Genomic DNA, 25,858 nt, shown 5'->3' on the forward strand with positions numbered 1-25,858 from the left:
TTCAATAAATGTTACATTTGCTGACAAACACAAAACTCCATTTTAAAGTCAATTTAGTGCAGGTGAAAGCGGCTGGAATAACAATCCTAGAGAATGAACAACTATCTATCTACAGCTTGGGCAATGGCACTTCACGCTTCCTCGATGCTACCCGGTCATGATCTTTCAGCTGTGGCTTCTAGGGTTGAAAAGCTCGATAAGTCTTCATGTTCTTATCCCCTCCTGGTGAGTCTGATGGCCAACGTACTACGAAATGCTAATTGTGGGGCTGGAACAAGTTAGCAGGAACTTACATGCGGGCCTGGTCCAAAGTCCATTGAATTCAAAGACTTCTATTGGATTCAACGGGCTTTAGATTGTGCCCTGAAACCCTCAACTCATTTCACACTCACCACTATCAACCTGGAGTAATTTAGAACCTAGATGTGAAACGCTGTATATCCAATTGCCATTTCCTGCCCAGCTGTTATTTATGGGGTTGAAGATGTTAGTGTTGAGTATGGATTTGGCATGTGTACAGTCTTGTAATAAGAACCCTGAGTGTTTTCAACTCCAGGCTCTGCTCCCAAGCTTGCATTGTGCCAATTCACTTGCACGATGCATTCCAGTACTGTGCAGTTCAATATTCTTGCTCTCTGAAAGATTAAAAAAGTTTTTAATGCTGTAAATGGCTTTGTATTATCTCCTTTTGCTTCTCCTCCTTAAATAATATATGAAGCTCTAGCTTGGCTTTCTTTGTCTTCTAGAAAATCAGTGCAACTGGTGACAGGATCCCCAGGGTACAACCTGGAACTGTGGGACCGCAGTGCCCCCTTAACTCTCCAGTCTGGGCTGTCTCTCACAATGCTTTGCTAGTGACAAGCAGCAAACCCCTCCAGGCACTGCTATCAGTCAGCACAACAGCATGTGAAGCCTCACACCCAGCTAGATTGCATGAATGCTCCCAGAGCCACTCATGAATCACACAGAGAAGGGCACCAGCCAAATCCCCCTCAGCAAGCAATGCAAATGTATTAATTGGTTCACCACTTCATCAATGGAAAGGGGATATACACCAACCTTTGCAAAACCTGAGCAGATTTACCACACTTCAGGCAAATTCATTGGTAAAGATAAACAGTAAAACAAATTTATTGATTACAAAAGATAGATTTTAAGTGAATATAAGTGATAGGCAAAAAGTCAGAGTGGTTACCAAAATAAAATAAAATATAAGCACGCGGTCTAAACTCTCAACCCTATTAGACTGGGCAATATCTAGATTAAGCAGTTTTTCTCACCCCACTGGATATTACTAGGGTTACCATACGTCCAGATTTTCCCGGACATGTCCGACTTTTTGGTCCTCAAATCCCTGTCCGGGAGGAAATTCCAAAAAGCCGGACATGTGCGGGAAAATAGGGAGGGGTCGTGGGGCTTGGGTCCGGGCTGGAGTCACTGGGGCCGGAGCTGGAGCCGCTGGGGCTGGGGGTGCTTGGCCGCCGGCCAGCACCGCTCGCCCAGGGCCAGGGCCGGGCTGGAGCCGCTTGGCTGGAACCTGGGCCCGAGCCGAGCCGGGCCGGAGCCGTTGGGACTGGGGCTGGGAGTGCTCGGCCACTGGCCGGTGACACTCGGCCAGGGCCGGGGCCAGCGCCGCAGGGCCTGAGCCAAGCCGGGCCGGAGACGCCGGGGCCAGAGCCTCTCAGTCCGGGGGGGCCGGACTGGGCCGTGCCTCCTCACGCCCCCCCCACAACCCCAGCCCCAGCCCCAGCCCCAGCCCCAGCCCCAGCTTACCTGCTGCCTGCCTGTTTCAGGCTTCCTGTGAACATTTGATTCACGGGAAGCAGGGGAGGGGGAGGAGCAGGGGGGCGGAGCGTTCAGAGGAGGGGGGCGGAGTTGGGGCGGGGCCGGGACGGGGAAGGGGTAGAGTTGAGGCGGGGTTGGGGGCGGGGAAGGGGCGGAGTTGGGGCGGGGACGGGGCCCCATGGAGTGTCCTCTTTTTGGACTATTAGAATATGGTAACCCTAGATATTACAGTCCTTAATATACAGGTTTGTCCCTTAAACCTGGACCAGTCTCCTCTGCTGGAGTCTTCAGTCTTCTGAGTGTCTTTGTTGCTTGCAGCCTAGGTGGGGGCAGGAGAAAGGCCAAGCCTGGGGCTACTGTGTTCTGTTTTATTCCCTCACTCCCATGTGCTTGAAGAACACAAGTCCAGGCATGTCTGGCGTCATTGCTGAGTCCCCAGGCAAGGTTGAAGAATTCCCCTGGTGTGGTCTTATGCAGGTGAGTCATTGAATTGTAGTTCCCTTGCTGAACAATGGCTGTTAATGGTTCTTTGACACCCGCCCTAGTGTTGGTTACTTTCCTTTGCATTGTCTCTGGGGAGCTAGTATCTAGGCACTTCCCAAAGCAAGAGCATATTTTAGTTAAAACCCTACAACACAGTTCTCATAAATTCATATGCATTAATGATATACATCAGGGGTAGGCAACCTTTCAGAAGTGGTGTGCCGAGTCTTCATTTATTCACTCTAATTTAAGGTTTCGCATGCTGGTAATACATTTTAACATTTTTAGAAGGTCTCTTTCTGTAACTCTATATTATATAACTAAACTATTGTATGTAAAGTAAATAAGGTTTTCAAAATGTTTAAGAAGCGTCATTTAAAACTAAATTAAAATGCTGATCTTATGCCACCAGCCTGCTCAGCTCGCTGCCAGCCTGGTGTTCTGTTCACCTAGGCCGGCAGAGGGCTGATCAGGGCCTGCGGCCGGGACCCCAGACCTGGGGGGGGGGGGTATTTCAGGGGTCAGGACAGAGGGCTGAGGAAGGGGGTTCAGGGCCGAAGGCTGGTGTGTGTGTGGGGGGTTCAGAGATCAGGGCAGAAGGCTGGGTGTGTGTTGGGGTGTGGGGGGTTCAGGGCAGAGGGCTGAGGGGCATGGGGGGTGCAGGGCAGAAGGCTGAGTGTGTGTGGGGGGGTAAGGGCAGAGGGATGGGGCTGTGGGGGTTCAGGGCAGAGGGCTGGGGGTGTGTGGGGGTGCAGGGCAGAGGGATGGGGTATGGAGGGTGCAGGGCAAAAGGCTGGGTGTGTGTTGGGGTGTGGGGGATGCAGGGCAGAGGGATGGGGGTATGGAGGGTGCAGGGCAGAAGGCTGGGTGTGTGTTGGGGTGTGGGGGATGCAGGGCAGAGGGCTGGGGGATGTGGGGGGTGCAGGGCAGAAGGCTGAGTGTGTGTGGGGGGGTTCAGGGCAGAGGGCTGGGGGGCGTGGGGGGTGCAGGCAGAAGGCTGGGTGTGTGGGGGGTTCAGGGCAGAGGGATGGGGCTGGGGGGGTTCAGGGCAGAGGGCTGGGGGTATGTGGGGGTGCAGGGCAGAAGGCTGGGTGTGTGTTGGGGTGTGGGGGGTGCAGGGCAGAGGGATGGGGGTATGGAGGATGCAGGGCAGAAGGCTGGGTGTGTGTTGGGGTGTGGGGGGTGCAGGGCAGAGGGATGGGGGTATGGAGGGTGCAGGGCAGAAGGCTGGGTGTGTGGGGGGTGCAGGGCAGAGGGATGGGGGTATGGAGGGTGCAGGGCAGAAGGCTGGGTGTGTGTTGGGGTGTGGGGGATGCAGGGCAGAGGGCTGGAGGGTGTGGGGGGTGCAGGGCAGAAGGCTGATTGTGTGTGGGGGGGTTCAGGGCAGAGGGCTGGGTGTGTGGGGGGTGCAGGGCAGAAGGCTGGGTGTGTGGGGGGTTCAGGGCAGAGGGATGGGGCTGTGGGGGTGCAGGGCAGAAGGCTGGGTGTGTGTTGGGGTGTGGGGGATGCAGGGCAGAGGGCTGGGGGTGTGTGGGGGGTGCAGGGCAGAAGGCTGAGTGTGTGTGGGGGGGTTCAGGGCAGAGGGGTGGGGGTTGCAGGGAAGAAGGCTGGGTGTGTGGGGGGTTCAGGGCAGAGGGATGGGGCTGTGGGGGTGCAGGGCAGAAGTCTGGGTGTGTGTTGGGGTGTGGGGGGTGCAGGGCAGAGAGCTGGGGGGTGTGGGGGGTACAGGGCAGAAGGCTGTGTGTGTGTTGGGGTGTGGGGGGTTCAGGGCAGAGGGATGGGGGTGTGGGGATGCAGGGCAGAGGGATAGGTGTGTGTTGGGGTGGGGGGGTTCAGTGCAGAGGGGTGGGGGGTGCAGGGCAGAGGGCTGGGGTGCTCAGCTCGTGGGGGTGCTCCCAGCCCCCTGCCCTGAGCGGCTCATGGCAGGGGACTGGATGAGATATGCCCTGTTTCACCCCCTTCACCCAGGCTCCGTCCCTACCTCTCTCTGCCTCCTCTACGGAGCAGGGAGCACGCTGCCGCTCTTCCCCCTCCCCCTCACTAGGGCCATCAGCTGATTGGCGCAGGGAAGGAGAGGAGGAGGGGCCGGAAAGCACCATGCTGGGGGGAAGAAGCGGGGGAGGGGGGAACTTGGCTGCTGCAGAACCAAGCTTCTGCCTCCTGCCCCCGCAGGGGAGAGCGGTGGGCGGGGGGGGCTGAGTGGGGCTGGGGGCCGGGACCACGGCAGGGAGCTGTGTGCCACTCAGAATCAGCTCGCATGCCATGTTTGGCACGCGTGCCGTAGGTTGCCGACCCCTGATATACATATTTTGATAGAACAGTGACTTTCAGCAGATCATAACCTTTTCCCTGATACCTCATACAGCCTGCTTTATATGCAATATCACAATTATATAAATAAATGAGGAATATGGGGGTTACAAGGCGCTCCCCCAAGCATAGGCGTCAACTTCTGCCGGCGCCGGTGGGTGCTCGATCCGCCTCTGCCCCCGGCCCTGCCCCAACTCCACCTCTTGCACATTCCAAGTTTATATCCTATATCCTGATAGAAAAGACATAGCTTCAAGAATTGTTCTTTTGTGGCAAGTTTTCCTTAGCTTGTCAAGTTTGAAGTGGCCACATTACTTACAAGTAATGAAGCTGGGGTATGGATTGCCTTCAACAACTCCATCAGCACAATGGACCTGTCACCAGCAAGAGTAAAACCTATTTTGTGCAGTATAAGGAACAGAATAGAATGCAGTCCTCAGATCATCCTAAATAACTGCCAATAAAACCTTTCTACCTTGCCCCATGAGCCTGCTTTCTGAGTATGCGGAATACGAGATGTTTTCTTTTTTTATTTAATTTTCTTCCAGATTGAGGCTGCATATTTTCCACTGGGGCCTGGGGAGGAGAGCACTTGGGATGATTCATGGTAGTGTGGGTTAGCTATAGAAGCTGGACAGAGGGGGTGTGGCTTGTGGAGAGAAACTAACGCGTACTAGATCTGTACTTCTGACACCTCACTTGTGTTGATTGGGTGCTATCGGACTATAAATAGGAGGCTACAGGATTTGGTGTTTCATATTGGAAAGCGACGGAGTTGTCCTGTTCACTAAGGCTCTCATCAGCTCTTAAATATACCTGTAGTATTTTCATTGCCTTGATAAATATCAAAGGTCACTTTGGTTTCCAAAGCAGAGATCGCTCAGATGAGGCTGTTAACTGCAGGCTGACATTATTCCTACCTTACCGTCACGACAAAGCATTTTTAGAGATTGATTAATACATACTGTTTACTTTGCAAGGTTCATTTTATATGCTTAACAACACCCTAGGCCCCTGCAGGTCTGTTGGATTTTAATGACACTAGAATTTGCATTCATAAAGTCTAGGGTACAAGAACAATTATCCTCAATCTTTCCCAGCTCCTTAGACTTGTTGAAGAGCAGCCGTCTCTGGGAAATTGTTGGTTAGTTTGTTTTACTGATATGACCACTTCTATTCACTTACTAGCATTCAACTAGACCATGAAGGAGTCTATTGCTTCCCCGGTGTTCAAACTTGAAAGGTTTCCAAGACTAATTTCTACAGGATAGCAATAATACTTCTTATTTATAAAGCACTATGAGCAGGTTGTACTTTTGTTCTACTCCAGAACAATCTAGATGCTGGATTAATGTGCACCTGCCACATTGAGTCAGTAGGGATCCAATAGCACCCACCTGCAGCATTTATCTTAGTTATTTATATACCCCATTGTCATAGTATCTGAGCACCTCTGAGGTACAAAGAGACTAAGCGACTTATTCAAGGTCATACATGAAGTCTGTGGCAGAGCAGAATTAGCTAGTCCCAGGCTAGCTTTTATAATCACTGCACCATTCTTCCTCTCCTCCTCATTATACGTCTACCGCCTGCTAATGGAGCAGGTCAACAGACAAACCCAGCTGTCCTGTTAGAATCACCTGTCATCCATGTATCTGAAACTTCTCTAGAAAAGTGGGTAAATATTCCCAGTTTACAGAGAGAAACTGAAGCACAGAAATGTGAAGCAATTTTCCTGAGGTTACAAAAGATGATTCACTCCTGTGAAACAGGTCAGAAAAGGACACTGCATTAAGTCCCATTTAAGCCCCATTTTAAGCCCGTAAGTGGCATATAAGCCTTGTGCTAGCACTCTGCAGAAGAGAGAATTTCACCCACACTGAGTCAGTGGAAGAGCCTGGGGAATAGAAAATGTCTAGTAGGTAGACTAGAGATCTCTCAAGAGACATCACTGTCTCTCAGTAGGTTCATTCTATTCTGAAATGCTAAACTTTGTTCACAATCAATGAAACTTAAGCATGCAACTGGTTCATTATTCTTGCTATTTACTGTTTCAGAAACTTTTTACAGCAAGAGACAGATCCATAATATTTTGTTCAACTTTTTTGACAGGAAAGAAGGTTATTAGGGAAATGCTTTTGGTAAAGGGGTTGATGCCTCTTTAGCTAAAGTAATAAATAAAGCAGTAGTTTAAGTGGTCAGGGTGAATCCAATATTAAGAAAATAACGTAGGAAAGACACAAGCAAAATCATGAGAAATGATTAATGACACATTAAAGTTAACTTCAGAACTAGCCTATTTTGCTCAGTGCTACTTTAACACACTGTGTGTTAATGTGGCTGGATATTTATATTGCAATATACTCAGTGTACTCCTTAAACTGCAAATTTGCATGCATGTGTTCTGAATATTATGAAGTATTACAGGAGTTTAATAAAGGGCTCCTGAAGCTAACAGAATAATAGAATAATCTGTATCTCCTGTATCAAATCACCTTAATGTATTGAGATTCTATGTCAAAATAATATCATCCCGAGGGATATGGTACAGTAAACAATCACAGGCAAAGGAGAAGTCCATGTTATAAAATTGTTAGATTCTCTGTTCATGTAATGGTTTTAGACTCCTAAAAGCAGATGCTGTATAATGCTTTTTAATCTATGGAAGACAGAACAGCTGTTTAAGAGAGAATTAGTTGAGAAACCCATATGTGAAGCAACCAAGACTGACTGAGTCTTCTCTTGAATGTTTAGGTGAGTGATTAAAAGGAAAGGAAAGACAAGGTGCGGGAGATATCTTTTACTTCGGTTGGTGAGAAAGACAAGCTTTCTGGCTTACACAGAGCTCTCCTTCAGGAAAGGAAAGGAGGGTGTTAGAGAGAAGCTTTCACATCTGACCCACACTGCCTTGCTTTAGAAGAGAAAGGCAGCATGGAAGCAGCACAGCTGAGCTGCCCTCAGAATGTACATGGCTCTCCTTTCAGGTTCTGGTGGGCAGGACTGGCCAATATAAAGGTTAGAATGTGCCTGTACATGCAGCCCTGTGTATAGAGTGGCATGTATCTTTGCCACCCCAGTAGCAGTTGATTGCTCTGGGGAAAAGTAACCTGTGACTGCCCTGACCAGGCACAGATTACATCATCCCACCTTGCAATGGCTCTGCACTGTAAAGAGTCTCTTACCAGTCCCTGCTCCTCTCCAATGTGTGGAGATGTGGAAGTTCTGGGCATGCAGACCCTGCTTTCTCGCTAATGTCTATAGAAGAGATGTGGGGAGGTTGTGTGTTTGTGTAGGGTCATATTACTCCTTACTCCCCCGACCAAGCATATAAGGGCTAGTCACACTCTACCTGTAACTGAACCCCACTTCTCTCCCCCAGATGAGCCTTTCTTCCTTTCTTTCTTGAAATAGGCCCAAGCCATACAGCTTAGATCTGGAACTGAACTTTCCTAGATTGTGGGGTTTGCTTATATCCATGTGTAGTGGGGTGGTCACTCCACTCTGGCCCTGAAGGGGTTAAAGTAGCCCTGGAGAGGGCTGTGGTGGGGCAAAAGCTAGGCTGATTGGGTGAAGCATCTGCAACTGGGGCTATGCCCCAATCAGGCCACAACTGACCCTACAAGAGGGCTGAGGGCCAGAGGCTGAAAGACCCCCTCTCTCTAGCTTCAGAGAGAGAAGGACCTGGCTGCCTGGGAAGCTGAGAAGGGTATCTAGGGTGGAGCAGTTCTGGGGAAGGCCAGAGGGAGCTGGGGAGCTCCAGCCTAGCAAAGCTGCAGGCTGAGTTAAGGGCCCACAAAGGGGTACTGGGGCTGCAGAGGGGTAGTCCAGAGATAGATAGAGGCAACTGGTCCAACCCTCTTGCCGATGATGAGTGGTTTACAGACTGCAGTCTGCCCCAGGGAGCGGGGGCTAGATGATGACTGGCAGTAGCCACTGAGGTGAGATGGGGATAGGGGGTTGGGGTTTCCCCTGGATAGGGAGACCCAGATTGTGGGTTACTGCGGGAGCAGAACCCTGATGTAAAGAGCACTGGGGTCCAGGAGGGACATGGGGGCCAGCGGCAGGTGAGACACTGGCCTGAAGAGGGCACTCCAGAGGCTGGAAGAGCTCATTCCCAGGATGATGAGCAGGAGGTGCTATGCTGGTGAGTCATTGCCCTGCCACATGGGGGTTTTGCCTCAGGCCCATCTCTCTTCTTGGAAGCTCAGCTTCAATAAGGGTACAAAGAATCGAGTTCAATTCATTTAAAATGTGGTGGAGTTTTAGAAGAGCGGTGTTGGTATATTGGCCTATAGCAAGGCAGGTGAACAGTTTGTGTTCTTTATTTCTGAAGGTATAAGGCATCCACCACCTCATCTGGTGTGCTGTAATACAGAAATTAAACGAAAACTGGGCCCAATGGCCCAAAGTAACCAGCCAATTCCTCAAATACAGCTAGGCAACAGAGAAATCTTAACAGTGACCATAGCCATGTTAAAGCAGAATAACTTTCCAAATGCATGGAGTGCGTGAACAGTCAGATCTGCTCATCAGTTCCTACAGCTGATATGAGTTCACGGTTAAGTTTTTGCATTTCAGTGCAAGTTTGATGAAGCTTATGTATGTGTAACCCTTCTGCCCTTCTAAGTTGGCAGCAACAAGGGCCGGGTTCTGTATCTAGGGGTTCCGTTTCAATAACGCAATGCAAAACCGGCTCGAGCCCCCACCCAGTGACCTGGGACAATTACATACCACCCCCTGGGCGCCTCTAAGAGGCAATACTTCCCCTCTCGCAAGCACAGAGTCTGAGTGTAACAGAAAATGTTTAATAACATGAGGTAAACAACATCAGCGTTAAATTGGAAAAACACCACAAACAGGCTTCATGAGCAAAAAAAAAAACTCACCCCAGCAAATTGGGCTGTGTCCTTTCCCTTGGGTTCTTGAAACCAGCAACCCAAGGATCACCAGAGTCCCAAAAGTCCAACAACCCCCCAAAGTCTCTTGGGTCCAGCAACCCAAGGATCACCAAAGTCCCCAAAGTCCAACAACCCCCCAAAGTCTCTGTCCCTGGTCAGTGCAGCCCCAGAGTTCAAGCGGGGGGGGGGGGGGAGGCACACAGGGTGTTAAGGGGCACCTTACGTGATCCAAGGCCGACCGGCTGCCTCTCCGTGGGGTTCTGCTGCAGCCTTCTCCACGAGCCGCTCCACTCCACCAGCTGTCCCATGAGCCGCTCCCGCCGTCCACGAGCTGCTCTGGCAGCTGCTCCGCTCTGCTCACCGACCTGTGAGCCACTCAGCTCTGCTCCACGTCAGCCGTTCCTTGGGCCGCTCCCACAAGGCTCCGCTCTGCTCCTCCAGCCGCTCCGCCCTGCTCACCGACCTGTGAGTCGCTCAGCTCCACTCCAACCGTCCCTGTGCGGCTCCACTCTGCTAGCTGCTCCACCAGCCGCTTAGCAATATAGCTTCAGGCTCCCCCACTAGTTAACACAGCCTCAGTGATCTCAGCTCTTTTGTGATTTCAGCTCAAAGTAGGGGAGCCCCAGTGCTAGTGCACCATTGGCCCAAAGTGAATTCAGCTCAGCAGTCTGTAATTAGACTTCTAATGGAATCAAAGTTAGCTCTGACATTCAACAGTGGAGAGAGGAGGTAGTGCAATTGGTGTTTCAACCCCTCGGGGAGGGGGCCATACCATCAGGTACAAATACCTGTCCCCATCCTCTCTCTCTTCACTGGGTTTTGTAACCCATGCCCCTTGTCAAGCAAGTGCTACTTAGGTAATGGTGATGGACTCACTCAGTCCTTCTGTCATACAACAGGTTCACTGCCCTTGATTCACAGAATCAGGGTAACAAAACTTTATTCTTCCTGCCCCAATAACAAAGAAACTGGGGATCCCACACCAGCCAAAGTAACCACTTTGAGTTGCTCTTGTTTCATGCCAGGCGAGTGGGTGTGCCTATGCAAACAAGATCAGCCCCTGGAGTTCTTTTCCACACTCGCCATAATTCACCACCGGATGTCAGGGTAGAGCTCATCCTGACTCTGCTTACATCCTCCCCCCAGCCAAAAATTTGTCGTCCCGACAAATCACACTCCCTATTATAACTACTCACAGGTTCCCTCCAAAGGGCCTTAGATAGCCCACTTTAGCTTCCACAAGCCTGTGTGCTAAACATATTGGTTCCTCACTAGTCACCCCAGGTGCATCATAAGTCAACCGTTTTACTGGCCTTATTACCCTGTCTCGTCTATTGAGAATCTCTGTTGTCGTGGTAGAGGGGACAGCCTCTTGAACGACAGATGGGGAGGTTTCCTTTGAGGGCCCCTCGGCTACTGGCATAGGCCCCTGCAGTTCTAGTTCTAACAATGGAGGGTCCAAGGTGCCCAGGACATCCTCCACCTGTATGTCTTCACTGTCCAATAACCTGTGTGTGTCATCACATGGGGGTCCCACCAGTGGCCCAGGGGTGTCAGGAATGGGCCTAAATACTTCTGCCATGGGGTTTAGGGCGGAAGAAGAGGAGCTCTCTTTTGATGCTGATCGAGACTGAAATCTTGTCTCCATCCCAGGATACACCATGGCTGTGTCTTCCTCCTCAGACTCACTCTCACATGTGCTGTATAGGGGTAGGTTAGCTGCAGGGGGCTGGCTGTCCACGTTGGAGGGCAGCTTTGGTCCAGCACGTTCGTTCCGCCCGGTTGCCCTGTTGTGGCCCATCTCATACGGGGTGTCTACCAGTTCTCCCACAGGGAGCAAAAGGTTTCTATGCACTGTCTTTATCTGCCCTGGACCCTCTTCAGGTTTAATCTTGTAGACCGGCAGGTCTCCTAGCTTTTCCATCACCAAATAAGGTATTGCCTTCCACCTGTCAGCTATCTTGTGTTTGCCAGCAATACCCAAATTTCGCAGCAGGACTCTGTCCCCCGGCTGGAGCTCTTGTAAACGTACCCTAGCATCATATCGCTGTTTGTTGCGGTCTGCGTTCTTCCGAGCAGCAGATGTAGCTAAGTGATAAGCATCCCGCAGCTTTTCTCTTAGTCGGGATACATATTGCTGATGAGTTTCATAGCTATCTCCATCCTCTGATACACCAAAGCACAGGTCTATGGGTAATCTTGGTTCTCGTCCAAACATTAAGAAATATGGGGTGACTCCTGTAGCATCATTCCTTGTGGCATTGTAGGCGTGCACCAGAAATGCGACATGTTGGCTCCAGGTTGCCTTCTGCTCTGGCCGCAAAGTCCCCAACATATCTAATAGGGTTCGGTTGAACCTCTCTGGCTGAGGATCACCTTGTGGGTGATAAGGCGTTGTCCTAGACTTTTTAATTCCCGCTATCCTCAGCACCTCCTTCAGAAGATGACTCTCAAAGTCCCGCCCCTGATCCGAGTGTATCCGGGCTGGAAATCCATAAACTGAGAAATATTTCTCCCACAGTACTCGAGCAACAGTGGTGGCCCTCTGATCACGTGTGGGATATGCCTGCGCATATCGCGTATAATGGTCAGTCACTACTAGAATGTTCCCAATATTCCTCTTGTCTACTTCTAAAGACAAGAAATCAATGCATACCAGCTCCAGAGGTTTGTTGCTGGTGATGTTCTTCAGATATGCAGCCCTCGTGGGCAGAGTTTTCCTTTGAACACATCGAGCGCAGGTCTCACATTTCCTGCGAACATCTTCAGCCATCCGAGGCCAATAGAACCTACTACGAATAAGTTCCAGGGTCCTCTCCATCCCTAAATGTCCAAAGTCATCATGCAGGGCCCTCATGGCCAGGGCTCTGTACTCTTTTGGCAGCACTAGCTGTGCTCGTTGCTTTTGTAAAGGGTCTGTGGTCACTCGGTGTAGCACTCCCTGAATCAGTTTTAGTTTGGTCCATTCTCTCAATAGTAGTTTACCCTCCGGGTTAGGTGGGACAACCACAGCTGGGCTTCGCCCTTCCCTTTTTGCAAGTAGTGTATCCCGAATGTCAATATCTTGCAGCTGGGCTTCCTGCCAGTCAGCCGCATTGAGCATGGGCAAAGGAGATTGGTCCAACGCAATATAGTTCACTGAAGCAGAAGGCACGCATTCAGGGGGCAGGCCCAAAGCTTCTGCAGCACATCCATGAAGACTCTCCTGGGACTCTGGTTCCCGGCGACTCACACTGCAAATAGCCCTCACTCCATCTGTGGGTATCACAGCAACTCCTGGTGCCTGTGGACGCCTGGACAATGCATCTGCATCTACATTGCTTCTCCCTGATCGGTATTGAATGCTGAAGTCATAGCTAGCCAAAGCGGCCACCCATCTTTGCCCTGTAGCATCCAGCTTAGCACTTGTTAACACATAGGTCAGTGGGTTGTTGTCCGTCCACACCTGGAACTGAGCACCATACAAGTAGTCTCGAAATTTCTCAGTGATGGCCCATTTCAAGGCCAAGAACTCCAGCTTGTGGGTGGGATAGCGAGTTTCACTATCAGACAGTCCTCGGCTGGCAAAGGCTACAGGTTTACGTCTTCCTTCCACTTCCTGGTACAGTACTGCTCCCAGACCCTCCAAACTGGCATCAGTATGCAGGATAAATGGCTTGCTTGGGTCAGCAAAGACTAGGACCGGAGCATGAGTTAGGCATGTAATGATTTCTCGAAAAGCCCTTTCACATCTCTCATCCCACCGTGGCCCAAATGGTTCGAAGGGGCCATAGTGTCTCTGCACAGGAGGCTTTGGGGACCTCCCCTTATTCTTAGTCTTAGATTTGTTCCTGCTGGACTGGTATCCCCTGGTAAGATCATTCAGAGGTTTTACAATCGTAGCATAGTTCTTCACAAATCTGCGGTAGTAGCCACTAAACCCAAGAAAGGTCTTGAGTTCTCTGTAGTTACTTGGACATGGCCATGTAGTGAGGGCTTCTATTTTATCAGGATCAGTACTCACACCCTCTTGGGACACGATGTGACCCACATACTTCACTGAGGTCCTGCAGAACTGGCATTTGTCAATTGAGAGCTTCAAACCATAATCCTCTAACCTATCAAGCACTTTAAGAAGTCTTTCTTCATGCTCCTCCAAGGTTCTTCCAAACACAATCAGGTCATCCAAATAAACTAGCACTTGCAGTAAATTCATGTCTCCTACAACTTTCTCCATAAGACGTTGAAATGTGGCAGGTGCTCCAGAAATCCCTTGGGGCATGCGTTCAAACTGATAAAACCCTAATGGGCAGATGAAGGCTGTCTTCTCCTTATCTTCTTCACCCAGAGGGATCTGGTAGTATCCACTCCGAAGATCCAACACAGAGAACCACTGGCTTCCCAGCAAACAGTCTAAGGCATCTTGGACGCGGGGCATTGTGTACTGGTCAACCACAGTACGGCGGTTTAGGGTGCGGTAGTCAATACACATCCGGATTTTCCCATTCTTTTTACGGACCACCACAATGGGTGAGGCGTATGGACTGCGGGACTCTGTAATGATGCCATTCGCAGCCAGCTCCTGAAGATGTTGTCGCACATCTTCCATCTCGGAGAGGGCAATCCTCCTAGATCTCTCCCTGAAAGGTCGAGAGTCATGTAGTCTGATGTTGTGCTCTACTCCTTTTGCACATCCCACATCCCACTCATGCAATGAGAACACCTTGGATCTTTCACAAAGTTTCCTCCTCAGGCGATCTTTCCACTCCTCGGACAATGGTGAATCTCCAAAGTCAAACTTTGCAGGGTCTATTGTCGGAACTTGAGTCTCACACTGGGGTTTTACAATTGATTCAGGCTCGAAGAGATCTGCTATCTTTTGTCCTTGCTTCACAACAACATCTCGACTTGTTTCATTAGCAATCAGTATAGTCACCTTTTCTTGGGCTTCAGCAGGTAGGGTTATGACTCCACTGGGGACCAGCACTCCTTCCGGGAGCTCTCCTTCAGCTGGCTGCTCTACCATTGCTAATGCCCCTTTACTGCCTTTCAGCCGAGTACTCATGACAAGCACTTCTTGCTCCGTCCTTGCAGGCACTACTAAGGGGGTTGTGCCCATGTACTTCAGTGCCCCAATCGGTAGCTCAGATGTCTCCTTTTTAGCACCCTCAATCTTCCTATAGGCTTCAGCACAAAGCGTATGGATCATCAGGGTATTCAGGTACTGGTCCCCAGCCCGTCGTCTGCAGTAATCCGCGAGCACCTTGAAGAGACTGGAGTTGGTCCCTATCAGCACAGACACATCAGAGGTCCCTTTAGGGTCAGGGCATATTAATGCAGCTGTGTCCACCTCTTCTCTTACCCCAGCAACCTCCTCTGGGAATTCCAGGTGCACTATGACATACCCTTGGTAGGGGTATTCATCCATGCTGAGGCCACACAGACCAACGCCAGTCAGTGGCTGTATAGGCAGGTGCCTAAGCATTTGTTGGTAGAATGACTGAAATATAATAGTCACTTGAGATCCAGTGTCAAGCACGGCTTTACACTCCTCCCCTTCAATCTTCACCATGACCTCTGCTCGAGGCCCTATCAGTCCTGCGGGGATCCCAGCTGGACGGTCTTTTCTGGGGGAATCTTCAAATCCTGCAGGCCTGGGTGGTACCCGTCCCCGGACTCTCTGGCAGCTACCGGATCTCTCCCAACTGCTCCTCAGCTTTCCATACACTAAGGAGGGGTTTTCCTCATTATGGCACTTGGCAGCACTGTGTCCATCCTGACCACATCGGTAGCAGAAGAATTGTCCTTTCCCCCTTTGCCCAGATGGGATGGTGGCTCTAAATGCTGACTTCTCCATCGCCAGGGTCAGAGGCTCCTTATTCCCGGAAGTCTTAGCTCGGTCAATGGTGCTTTGCAGTTCAGCTATCCGTTCTGTCAGGACCTGCACTTGTTGGGCAAGTTCCTCTGTGGTGCTCACCATCAGTACACTGGCCGTTTGCAGTGATGTTGTGCCGGCTGGCTCCAATGTTTGGGCTTCCCAAAACTCACTAGCAGCCTGCCTTCCTTCCTCTTCTCTGATCTCCTTTATCAGCTGGGAATAACTTGGGGGATGTTCCCGTCGTTCTCTTAGCCGGAGATGGAGTAGAATCGGGTTCTGATACTGAGCTCCTCTTACAATTTGAGCCAGTCTGGTCCGATCCATCTGTTCAGCAGTCACTGCACCCCTCATGACAGCTCTCTGAAGCAGTCTCTCCAGCCTCTGTATATAGGCTGAAATCTTCTCACCAATTTGCTGTCGGGAATTAAGGAACTTACAGTAACTGTCTTCAGGGCCCTCTACACTCCCAAAGGTATGATCAAGGGCCTCCAGGCAGTCCTTCACACTGACCCCAGGGTCAACGAGCTTCAGGGTGCGAATCACATCTAATGCTGGGCCACTAAGGCTCTCTATTAGACATCTTCGCTTTTCTGTATCAGGTACGGCCCACTCCTGCAGCATTTCAGTGGTATGCTCCAACCAGGGTTCGAACTCCTCTGCCCCAGCAAATAACCTTAACTCACGACAAGAGTTTGACCTAGCATGGGACAACACAACCTTTTCCAATATTTGCCCCAGTGCTTTTGCCCAATCATTAGCTGAGGCTGCGGCCCCTGAGCTAGAGGCTGCAGGGCCGGGGCCCAACAAACCTGACATATTAGCCATTATACAAACAGTAATTTCCTCAAAATATAAACACAATTGTTTCCCAGTGCAGTGGGACACTCAACAGGTGCTTGCGAGGGGTACTGACCCAGGGGATCCCGGACGAGCCCCCAAAAATGTAACCCTTCTGCCCTTCTAAGTTGGCAGCAACAAGGGCCGGGTTCTGTATCTAGGGGTTCCGTTTCAATAACGCAATGCAAAACCGGCTCGAGCCCCCACCCAGTGACCTGGGACAATTACATACCACCCCCTGGGCGCCTCTAAGAGGCAATACTTCCCCTCTCGCAAGCACAGAGTCTGAGTGTAACAGAAAATGTTTAATAACATGAGGTAAACAACATCAGCGTTAAATTGGAAAAACACCACAAACAGGCTTCATGAGCAAAAAAAAAAACTCACCCCAGCAAATTGGGCTGTGTCCTTTCCCTTGGGTTCTTGAAACCAGCAACCCAAGGATCACCAGAGTCCCAAAAGTCCAACAACCCCCCAAAGTCTCTTGGGTCCAGCAACCCAAGGATCACCAAAGTCCCCAAAGTCCAACAACCCCCCAAAGTCTCTGTCCCTGGTCAGTGCAGCCCCAGAGTTCAAGCGGGGGGGGGGGGAGGCACACAGGGTGTTAAGGGGCACCTTACGTGATCCAAGGCCGACCGGCTGCCTCTCCGTGGGGTTCTGCTGCAGCCTTCTCCACGAGCCGCTCCACTCCACCAGCTGTCCCATGAGCCGCTCCCGCCGTCCACGAGCTGCTCTGGCAGCTGCTCCGCTCTGCTCACCGACCTGTGAGCCACTCAGCTCTGCTCCACGTCAGCCGTTCCTTGGGCCGCTCCCACAAGGCTCCGCTCTGCTCCTCCAGCCGCTCCGCCCTGCTCACCGACCTGTGAGTCGCTCAGCTCCACTCCAACCGTCCCTGTGCGGCTCCACTCTGCTAGCTGCTCCACCAGCCGCTTAGCAATATAGCTTCAGGCTCCCCCACTAGTTAACACAGCCTCAGTGATCTCAGCTCTTTTGTGATTTCAGCTCAAAGTAGGGGAGCCCCAGTGCTAGTGCACCATTGGCCCAAAGTGAATTCAGCTCAGCAGTCTGTAATTAGACTTCTAATGGAATCAAAGTTAGCTCTGACATTCAACAGTGGAGAGAGGAGGTAGTGCAATTGGTGTTTCAACCCCTCGGGGAGGGGGCCATACCATCAGGTACAAATACCTGTCCCCATCCTCTCTCTCTTCACTGGGTTTTGTAACCCATGCCCCTTGTCAAGCAAGTGCTACTTAGGTAATGGTGATGGACTCACTCAGTCCTTCTGTCATACAACAGGTTCACTGCCCTTGATTCACAGAATCAGGGTAACAAAACTTTATTCTTCCTGCCCCAATAACAAAGAAACTGGGGATCCCACACCAGCCAAAGTAACCACTTTGAGTTGCTCTTGTTTCATGCCAGGCGAGTGGGTGTGCCTATGCAAACAAGATCAGCCCCTGGAGTTCTTTTCCACACTCGCCATAATTCACCACCGGATGTCAGGGTAGAGCTCATCCTGACTCTGCTTACATATGTATCATTTTGGGTCATCTGTTGGCGATGGCAGTGAGCCTTATGGACATTCAGAGTGCATTATCAACAGCATTGTAAGTTCAAAGCTTCCTTTGGTGGTATCTGCAGTTCATAATTAAACTAATGACTATGTCAATTTTAATTGTTTTCATTCTCTGAGTGTATCTGTATGGCTGGGGGGCATAACTCTTTATCATTAAGATCATGATGCTGCAATCTGATTTGCAGTGCCATACCTCTGTCATTGATTTGATTGGAACTACATGTAGATTTATGGGTCTACTTATGTGCATCAGATGACATGAATTTGATGTCCTTTGATACTGATCTCACTTACTCTGGGGTAACTACATTGAATTCAGATATTCTTGAGTCACACCAGGGTAAGTTCAATCAAAATGTGGCTATTCCCATGAAAAATGGCATCTTTGCTGTTTTCTAAAATGACTTTGCTATAAGCTCTGAGGTTTACTTCAAAATTTGTTGTGGTAAAATTTTTTTGCTGAAATTACATGGAGCATCCCTTAGAAGAAATCAATGCTGATGTTAATACTTTATTAGTCATTTTCTGCTGTTATGTGCATCAGTACAGTGCAACTAATTTTACTGTCATCCATAACCACAATATGGGGATAAATATAGTTAAGTAGGGAATCATGTAAATCTGACAAACATTTCAGGTGGGATTTTCAAAAATATTCAACATGGGCTTAGCTTTACTCCTGATGAAGTCAATGGGAGTGCTCATCATTGGCCTAACTGTTGCTATTGATGTCAGTGGGAATCTTACCATTGACTATAGTGGGAGTAGAGTTAGATCAATGCTAAGCACTTTCGAAAATCCATCCTTCCTTCATAAAGGCCATGATCTGGCATCCAGTGAAGTCAATGGAAAGGCTCCCATCGACTTCCAGGGTCATTGTTCTATCCTGTTTTGGGCCTGACCCAATGTCAGAGCTGTCATTTAGATTTTATATGGGGATAGGGTGGGTAGGAGGAATTGGAAATTTCTAAGGACCAAATCCTCTCCTCCAACCTCAAGAAACTGGATTTGACTCAGGGTCTCAGTGGCAGCCATGGGGGGCAATGCTGATGTTTCAGTGCCCTATGTATGAATTTGAATAATGGTGGATCCCCCAGCCCTGCCTCATTGAGCTGGGCTTCCAAGGTTCTATCCTCCAGCTGCTTCTCAGAACTAGAGATCCATGTAGAGCTGCAGGTTCTGAGCTGATCCAGAAGAATCATCTTCTGCAGGGACATTGAAATCACTAAAGACTATTGGGCTCATCTCCAGGATCATTGTAACAAGAAACCTGACCAGCCCAGACAATGCCTCTGCATTGCAGAAAGGCAATCTGTGTACCAATCCTACCCTCACCCTGTCCTGCAGCTCAGACACCAGCTGGACACAGTCAATCTGATATTGCTTTGGGATAGATGATCGCCTGCACTTGAGGTTGAATACAAAAAACAGAGCTGCACCCTTCTTGTGATTCTCTTCCCTCCCACCCCGCTTCCTTTCCTGCTAGATTGTATATCCCTGTGGGGACAACTGTGCCAACAAGGATACCGAAGGGTCATCCAACCAGGCCTTGGTTCTGCATGCAAAGTCAGGGCATTCTCATTAATCAAACTGTGGCTGACCTCAGATAAAGAGGTGTGGTGGGAATACTGTGCATGCTAGCGAATTGTTATAAAGCTCAGTCAGCAGTAAAATGTCATCACATCTGCCTATCACCAGTTTTCTCAAATGTTGTAGCAATGCTGATGTTCTTGACTCCTAACAAACGCACAACCTAATTTCAATGCAAAAACGGTTTGCTTTTTATGCTAAATTCACTGAAAGAAAAGAGCTTAACCATGTATCCTAAAATTGAAGTTAAATAGGATTTTGTTTTTTTAAATCTGTAGACAAGTAGCTGTCAAATCTTAACAATTGTCGGAGAAGCTCTCTTCCTATGGCTGAATTTCTTCTGATTCAGATTTCAGCAGGAGACATTAATTCTCTAATCTAGCTCTCCAAAACCATGGATAAAAATGATGCAGGGTGTCTAGGATTTATGATGTCTATCATTTCATAGACAATGTTAAATTCTATATATTTATAGACCACCTTTAATATAAAAGCAGTGGGAAAAGTTTACTGAAGAATACAACAGATCACAATGGAGAGCAATGACCAACGAGTAGGTCACCTGAGAGTGTCTCAGTTTACCAAAAAAAAAAAAAAAAATAGGTTTATGAAAGAGAAGGGAATTTAGATTACTAAACAAATAGCATTAAGCAGAGGAAAAGAGAGGGTTTTTTAAATGATGAAGTTTGTCAAAAAAGCAAAAGGCAGGAGTTCCAAACAGCTGCAGTTAGAAGACAGGAAAACACAGTATTTAGAAATAGAAATAGATGGATGAATGTTGGTAAGACTATGAGAAGATGATGGAAGGGACCAAGCAGGTTAAAATAGAGGGGGGGGGGAATGAATCAGTTCAGGGAGAGTGTTAAGTGAAATGGTGAGAATGCTGACATGACAATGCAGATGGACGCTGTCTCTTCTCCAGCCAGAACTTTGATCTCTTTTCATGGTTATGATTGTTACAAACCAGAATGTTCTGTATCAGTCTTATGTTACTCCATTCATACAGATCCAGTGGTGGGAGCCACAGGCCTGACCTAAAACCCACTGAAGTCAGTGGAAAGACCCCCAAGTGTCTTCACTGGGTTTGCACCACACCCCATAGGATAGCTAAATAGCCCTTTGAAAAGAGATTTGGATTTTTTTTTTTGCCAGAGACTCCAACTTTTGAGGGATTTCTCAAGACTATCTCCAAAAACTCAGAATCTTGGTGTCATATGTATCCCAATAACAAAAGTGACATTGAACAGACTAGAGAGTCTAAGCAGCTTGCAAACAGAGTTCTTGAGCCAAATTAGCTGTGCTGGTGTTGGTGAATTGAGTGACTTGTGCCTGTTTATGCCCAAATTTAGTTTAGCCCCCTGACATTCTGCAATTCCACTCTTCTCTGGAAGTAGGGGATATAGCTTGCAGCAAGGCAGACTTAAGTTAGATATTATGAAATACTGCCTAACTATAAGTTTAGTTAAACACTGGAACAGGTTACCTAGGGGAGCTGTGGAATCCCCATCACTGGAGGTTTTAAAGAACAGGTTAGATAAACACCTTTTAGGAATGGTCTAGGTATACTTGGTCCTGCCTCAATGTAGGGGGCTGGACTAGGTGACGTCTTGAGGTCCTTTCCAGCCTTGCATATCTGCGTCTGTAGAATTTCCTGGTGTGTGTGTGTATTTTTTAAGAAAGAAAACTGACTAAAATGTATTTGGTATTCTTCCCCTCCCCCCCAAACCAGAGGGAAAGGTGTGTGTATATCTACAATAATACACTTTTCAGTTTGCCACTGTAGGCAGGCATAGTGGAAAGGGGTTAATGGTTTCACTTACAATATGATGTAGTTCCATGCAAGATATTCTCCACCCAGAGGTCTGACTAATCCTCAGGGTAGTTAACTGTTATCATAAATAGATGCCAACTTCTGTTTAGATTTTTACCTTTCTGCTGGTGTGATTTAATATTAGAGACATGACTGCCTCTTTTGCCCTGGTTCTGCTGAATATATGGAGAATCTTCACACACTTACTTATGTGCTTAACTTTAATGTGAAGATACATTGACTTTATTTTGACTACTCCTGTATTTTAAGGTATGCATGTTGGGCATTTGCAAAATTGAGCCCTAAGCCCCTAACTCTTTAAAAGCTGACAAGTTTTAGGCATAGATTTTACTAGCGTAGCAACAAAAATACAAAGACGAAACTTTTTAAGAGCTTCTTTGTCTTATATTACACTAATGGATAGATATTTGAAAGCAGTTCCAGGCAAATTGTTTGTAATATTTCTCCAAGTTGCTCCAGTATAAACTATTACTTAAAACTTGATGGGTTTTTTGTGTGTGTGCTTTAAAATGGAATAACAGGGCAATTATTTTAACCCATATTACATGATTCGTCTCAGCTGCCTCCTTATCCTCTTGTTTGAATCAAGCTATTAGTCAACTGAAAGATTTCAGCTACATGTCTTAATTTATCTAGTATCTCTTTATATTGGCGTTTTATTATATTAAGTGCAACTCCCATGCACTAACACATTGGCCTGGTCCTCACTAACCCCCCACTTCGGACTAAGGTATGCAAATTCAACTACGTTAATAACGTAGCTGAATTCGAAGTACCTTAGTCCGAACTTACCGCGGGTCCAGATGCGGCAGGGAGGCTCCCCCGTCGATGCCGCGTACTCCTCTCGCCGAGCTGGAGTACCGGCGTCAACGGCGAGCGCTTCTGGGATCGATCCGGGATCGATTTATCACGTCTAAACCAGACGCGATAAATCGATCTCAGAACATCGATTGCCTGCCGCCGGACCCGGAGGTAACCCATTGTTAAGGTTGCACAGCGTAGCAGACAAAAATCAGGAAATGTGAAAGTGAAAGACCCTGCTTGGGTCTGAATGAGCTCTCCCCTGACAGCTAGCTGGGGAAAGGAACAGCGTCAGGACCAGACTGTAGTTACATGAACAACCCACTCTGCCTAGGTATCCAGCAGACAGAGCTGTTTTGCCAAAGTCGTCAACTTTGGCTGGTGTTGGGTTACAAATTGGAAAGTACAGTAACTGAAATACTTCTCTGGATTATATTTACTAAGGGACAACCTATCCTAAATGCTCAATTACTGAGGGACAATCTACACTCATTCCTATATTTGCTTTCTACAACCAACTCTCTCTAATTTTTCATGAGTGATGTACCTGTGAAAGTAGAATGAATTATATTGTAGAAGTAGAATGAATTAAAGAAATGCTGTATGTTCCTTTACACAGGAATGAGGAATGTTGAGATAAAGCTCTCAGGAAGAGGAACATTAAGGTATTGAACAATGGGTCCACTTAAGCTGATGGTGGGACATTAACAGGAGATTGGTGAGAGTTAATAAGGGCATGATATGTGGTTACCCCAGGAAAACTTATCGATTCTGCTCACTTTGTAATCTTGTTAATTTCGCGCCCTTTTATCTGTATAAATAAGGTGGTTTGAGCCTTGCGTAGTGCTCACATTTTCTGGGTGTATTAGCAGAGCGCTTTTGCTAATAAACAGAGTGGTCTGACAAATTGAGTCCTGAGTCTGACTTTGACATACCCGTGTATTCGGCTTCTAATATCTAAACTGTATTGTTAAACGTATTCAACTAAATTTAGGTTATAGCAGATTCTGTACTATAAGTATTTTATGACTTTTAAACCAGATTTTGTACTTTGGGATAATCTAAACTCTATACCCAGATGTACAGCCACTCTTTCCTTAACCTGTGTATTATAGAATTTTAACATTAGCGTTAATAAAACATTTTAAACTTGAATGCAGGGTTAATGAAAGGTTATCCTTATTGTGTGAGTAAAAGGCAGCAAAACTGTACTTAGCCTGTCCTGATTGAGGGGGGCATCCTCAGTTGGACTGAACTTGCTAAGCAGGGGGCTCAGATGCCAGACCCCTGTGAAAGAGAAAGGGGGTGGGGACAGATGTCCCTGCTGGGAGGTGTGGGCTCTAAGAGTCCTAGGTATGGTTTAACTTACCTCTCCCTACTGTTCAAAGATAGTCTTAATTAGCTCTATTAGGAGTCTTTTGTTTTGTTAAGTGATCACTACAGCTGAAATAGGGCTACCATATGTCCGGATTTCCCCGGATATGTCCGGCTTTTCGGTCTATAAATAGCCATCCGGGGGGGATTTTTAAAAATCTAAAAATGTCCCGGATTTCCCCCCCGGTCGGCTATTTACAGACAGAAAAGCAGCGGCCAAGCGCCGCTGGGCACCCAAAGCCCCTTCCCGGCTCCCCTCATCCCCTGCAGCCTTACCACGCTGTCCGGCCCCGCAGCTGTCTTCCCGCTCCTCCACTCCCCTGAACGCTCTGCCCACCTGCTCCTCCCCCTCCCCTGCTTCCTGCGAATCAGATCTTCGCAGGAAGTCTGAAAAGAAGCAGGGGCAAGCGGGAGGCAGCAGCAGGTAAGCTGGGGCGGGGGGGGGGTGCGAGGAGGAGACCTCCGGGGAGGCGCAGCCCGGGCCGAGCGGCACCCGGCAGCCCTGGCGGCTCCAGCCCGGCAGCCCTGGTTCTGGCCTGAGGGCGGCGACCCCAGTTCCAGCCGATCACCCCCGGCCCCGGGCCCTAGCAGCGCCGGCCCCGGGCCCAGCCCGGACTGGGCCCCAGCAGCGCTGGCCTGGCCCCAAGCCCTGCAACCCTGGCCGGAGTGCAGCCCAATTCCTGGGCTCTTTAAAGCCGGCCCTGGTCAGGGGACAGGGGGGGAGGGGGGGTTGGATGGGTTGGGAGTTTGGGGGCTGGGGGTCTGTCAGGGCGGCAGGGGTGTGGAGAGGGGTTGGGACAGTCAGGGACAGGGAGCGGGGGGGTTAGATGGGTCTGGGGTTCTGGGGGGGCTGTCGGGGTCAGGGATGAGGAGAGGGGTCAAGGCAGGCAGGTAGAAGAGGGGATTGGATGGGTCAGGAGTTCTGGGGGTCCTATCAGGGGGCAGGGAGCAGTTGGATAGGGCATGGGAGTCCCCAGGGGTCTGTCTGGGGGCAGGGGTGTGAATATGGGGTGGGGGTGTGGATAAGGGTAGGGGCAGTCAGGGGACAGGTAGGGTTGTAGGGGGTTCTCAGGAAGGGGCAGTCAGGGGACAAGAAGCAGGGTGGCTTAGATAGGGGGTGAGGTCCTAGGGGGTAGTTAGTGGCAGGGGTCCCAGGAAGGGGCAGTCAGGAGACAAGGAGCAGGGGGGGCTGTTGGAGGTTCTGAGGGGGGGCAATCAGGGGGTGGGAAGTGGGAGGGAGTGGATGGGGGCAGGGCAGGGACGGGGCTAGAGCGGGGCTCCTCCCCCCCAGTGTCCTCTCTTTTTTGCTTGTGGAAATATGGTAACCCTAAGCTGAAATCAATTGTTGTGGGACAGCATTTCTGCCTAGCTGGCTTTAGCAATGAAGTTCTCCCACTCAGAACTGAAAATCATGAAGGGCTTGTCTACACTTACATTTTATAGTGCTCTAACTTGCTGGCTCACCCTCCTGAGCGCAGCAAGTCTGAGTGCTTTAAAGCGCTAGTGTAGATAGGCTCAGAGCTAACCCCCTCGTGGAGGTGGATTACCAGGAGCGCTGGGAGAGCTCTCTCCCAGCCCTTGCGTGCGACCACATTCGCACTTCAAAGCGCTGCCATGGCAGCACGTGGAAGTTTCCAGTGTAGACACCCTAAGAGCTGGGTGGGACCTCAAGAGACTGATCTGCAGAGGTGATAGTAGAGAAGCAGGTGGCAGTAGAAAGTGATAGTGTGCATCGGTGACAGCAGGACACCCAGTGGGGCGGCCAGCAGCTGGTAGCAAAGCAAGCAAGCATGTGCCTTCTTCCCTCCCCCACCCAGAACAGAAGGTAAAATCTCACAGATGGACCTCTGAACTCCTGGTTCTTCATTGAACAAGGACAACCACTGGGAGTGGGGTGTGGTGGAGGGAGAAGAGTTAAAGGAACTTTCGGTTGTAGAACTCAAGAACCTGAGGCAAAGGACACTGCCCAAGGTACTCTGGCTGTCTTGCTCACAGTTTTGTTTATGAATCCAGCTTGCAGCGTTTTCCCAAATTAATGTCAGGTGTTGTCTTCCCTCCTTTCATGAAAAGTTTATTTTCTACACTCAGACTCTGTGCTTGCGAGTGGGGAAGTATTGCCTCTTACACACCACCCGTGGGTGCCCCTAATTTTCCCAGGTTACTGGGTGGGGGCTTGTGGTACTCTGTACCTCAAAGTAGCACCCTGGAATCCCCATATTCATCCTATTATATGATTATGATATATTTCATACAAAGCGTGCCATCTAAGAGATCCTATGAAAAGTTATGATCTGCTGAAACCTGATCTGACAAAATACGTATATCATTAGTGTGTATGAAGTTATGGGATTTTGCTGTATAGTTGTTACTGAAATATGCGGTAAGTTTGCTAGTGACGACAAAGGAGGTGATCTGCATCCAGGAAGGTGTTAAACAACCATTAATCAGCAGGGGAGTTGTAAACAAGGGATTTACAATACTGCAAGAGGGCTGCCCAAGCATCACACAAGGGGGGG

General features: G+C 49.1%; 1 protein-coding gene across 1 annotated transcript in view; it reads left to right on the plus strand.

The window, feature by feature from the left end:
* The first annotated feature begins 8,582 nt into the window (after window positions 1–8,582).
* Window positions 8,583–25,858, plus strand: part of ELAPOR2 (endosome-lysosome associated apoptosis and autophagy regulator family member 2) — a 161,524-nt gene continuing 144,248 nt past the window's right edge. The window contains exon 1 of the mRNA XM_065553516.1: window positions 8,583–8,722. Within this exon, the coding sequence (XP_065409588.1) occupies window positions 8,717–8,722 (6 nt within the window). The 5' untranslated portion in view covers window positions 8,583–8,716. The remainder of the gene's footprint in view (window positions 8,723–25,858) is intronic.

The sequence above is a fragment of the Chrysemys picta genome, chromosome 1, assembly GCF_011386835.1.
Source record: "Chrysemys picta bellii isolate R12L10 chromosome 1, ASM1138683v2, whole genome shotgun sequence".
NCBI classification, from domain to species: Eukaryota; Metazoa; Chordata; order Testudines; family Emydidae; genus Chrysemys; species Chrysemys picta.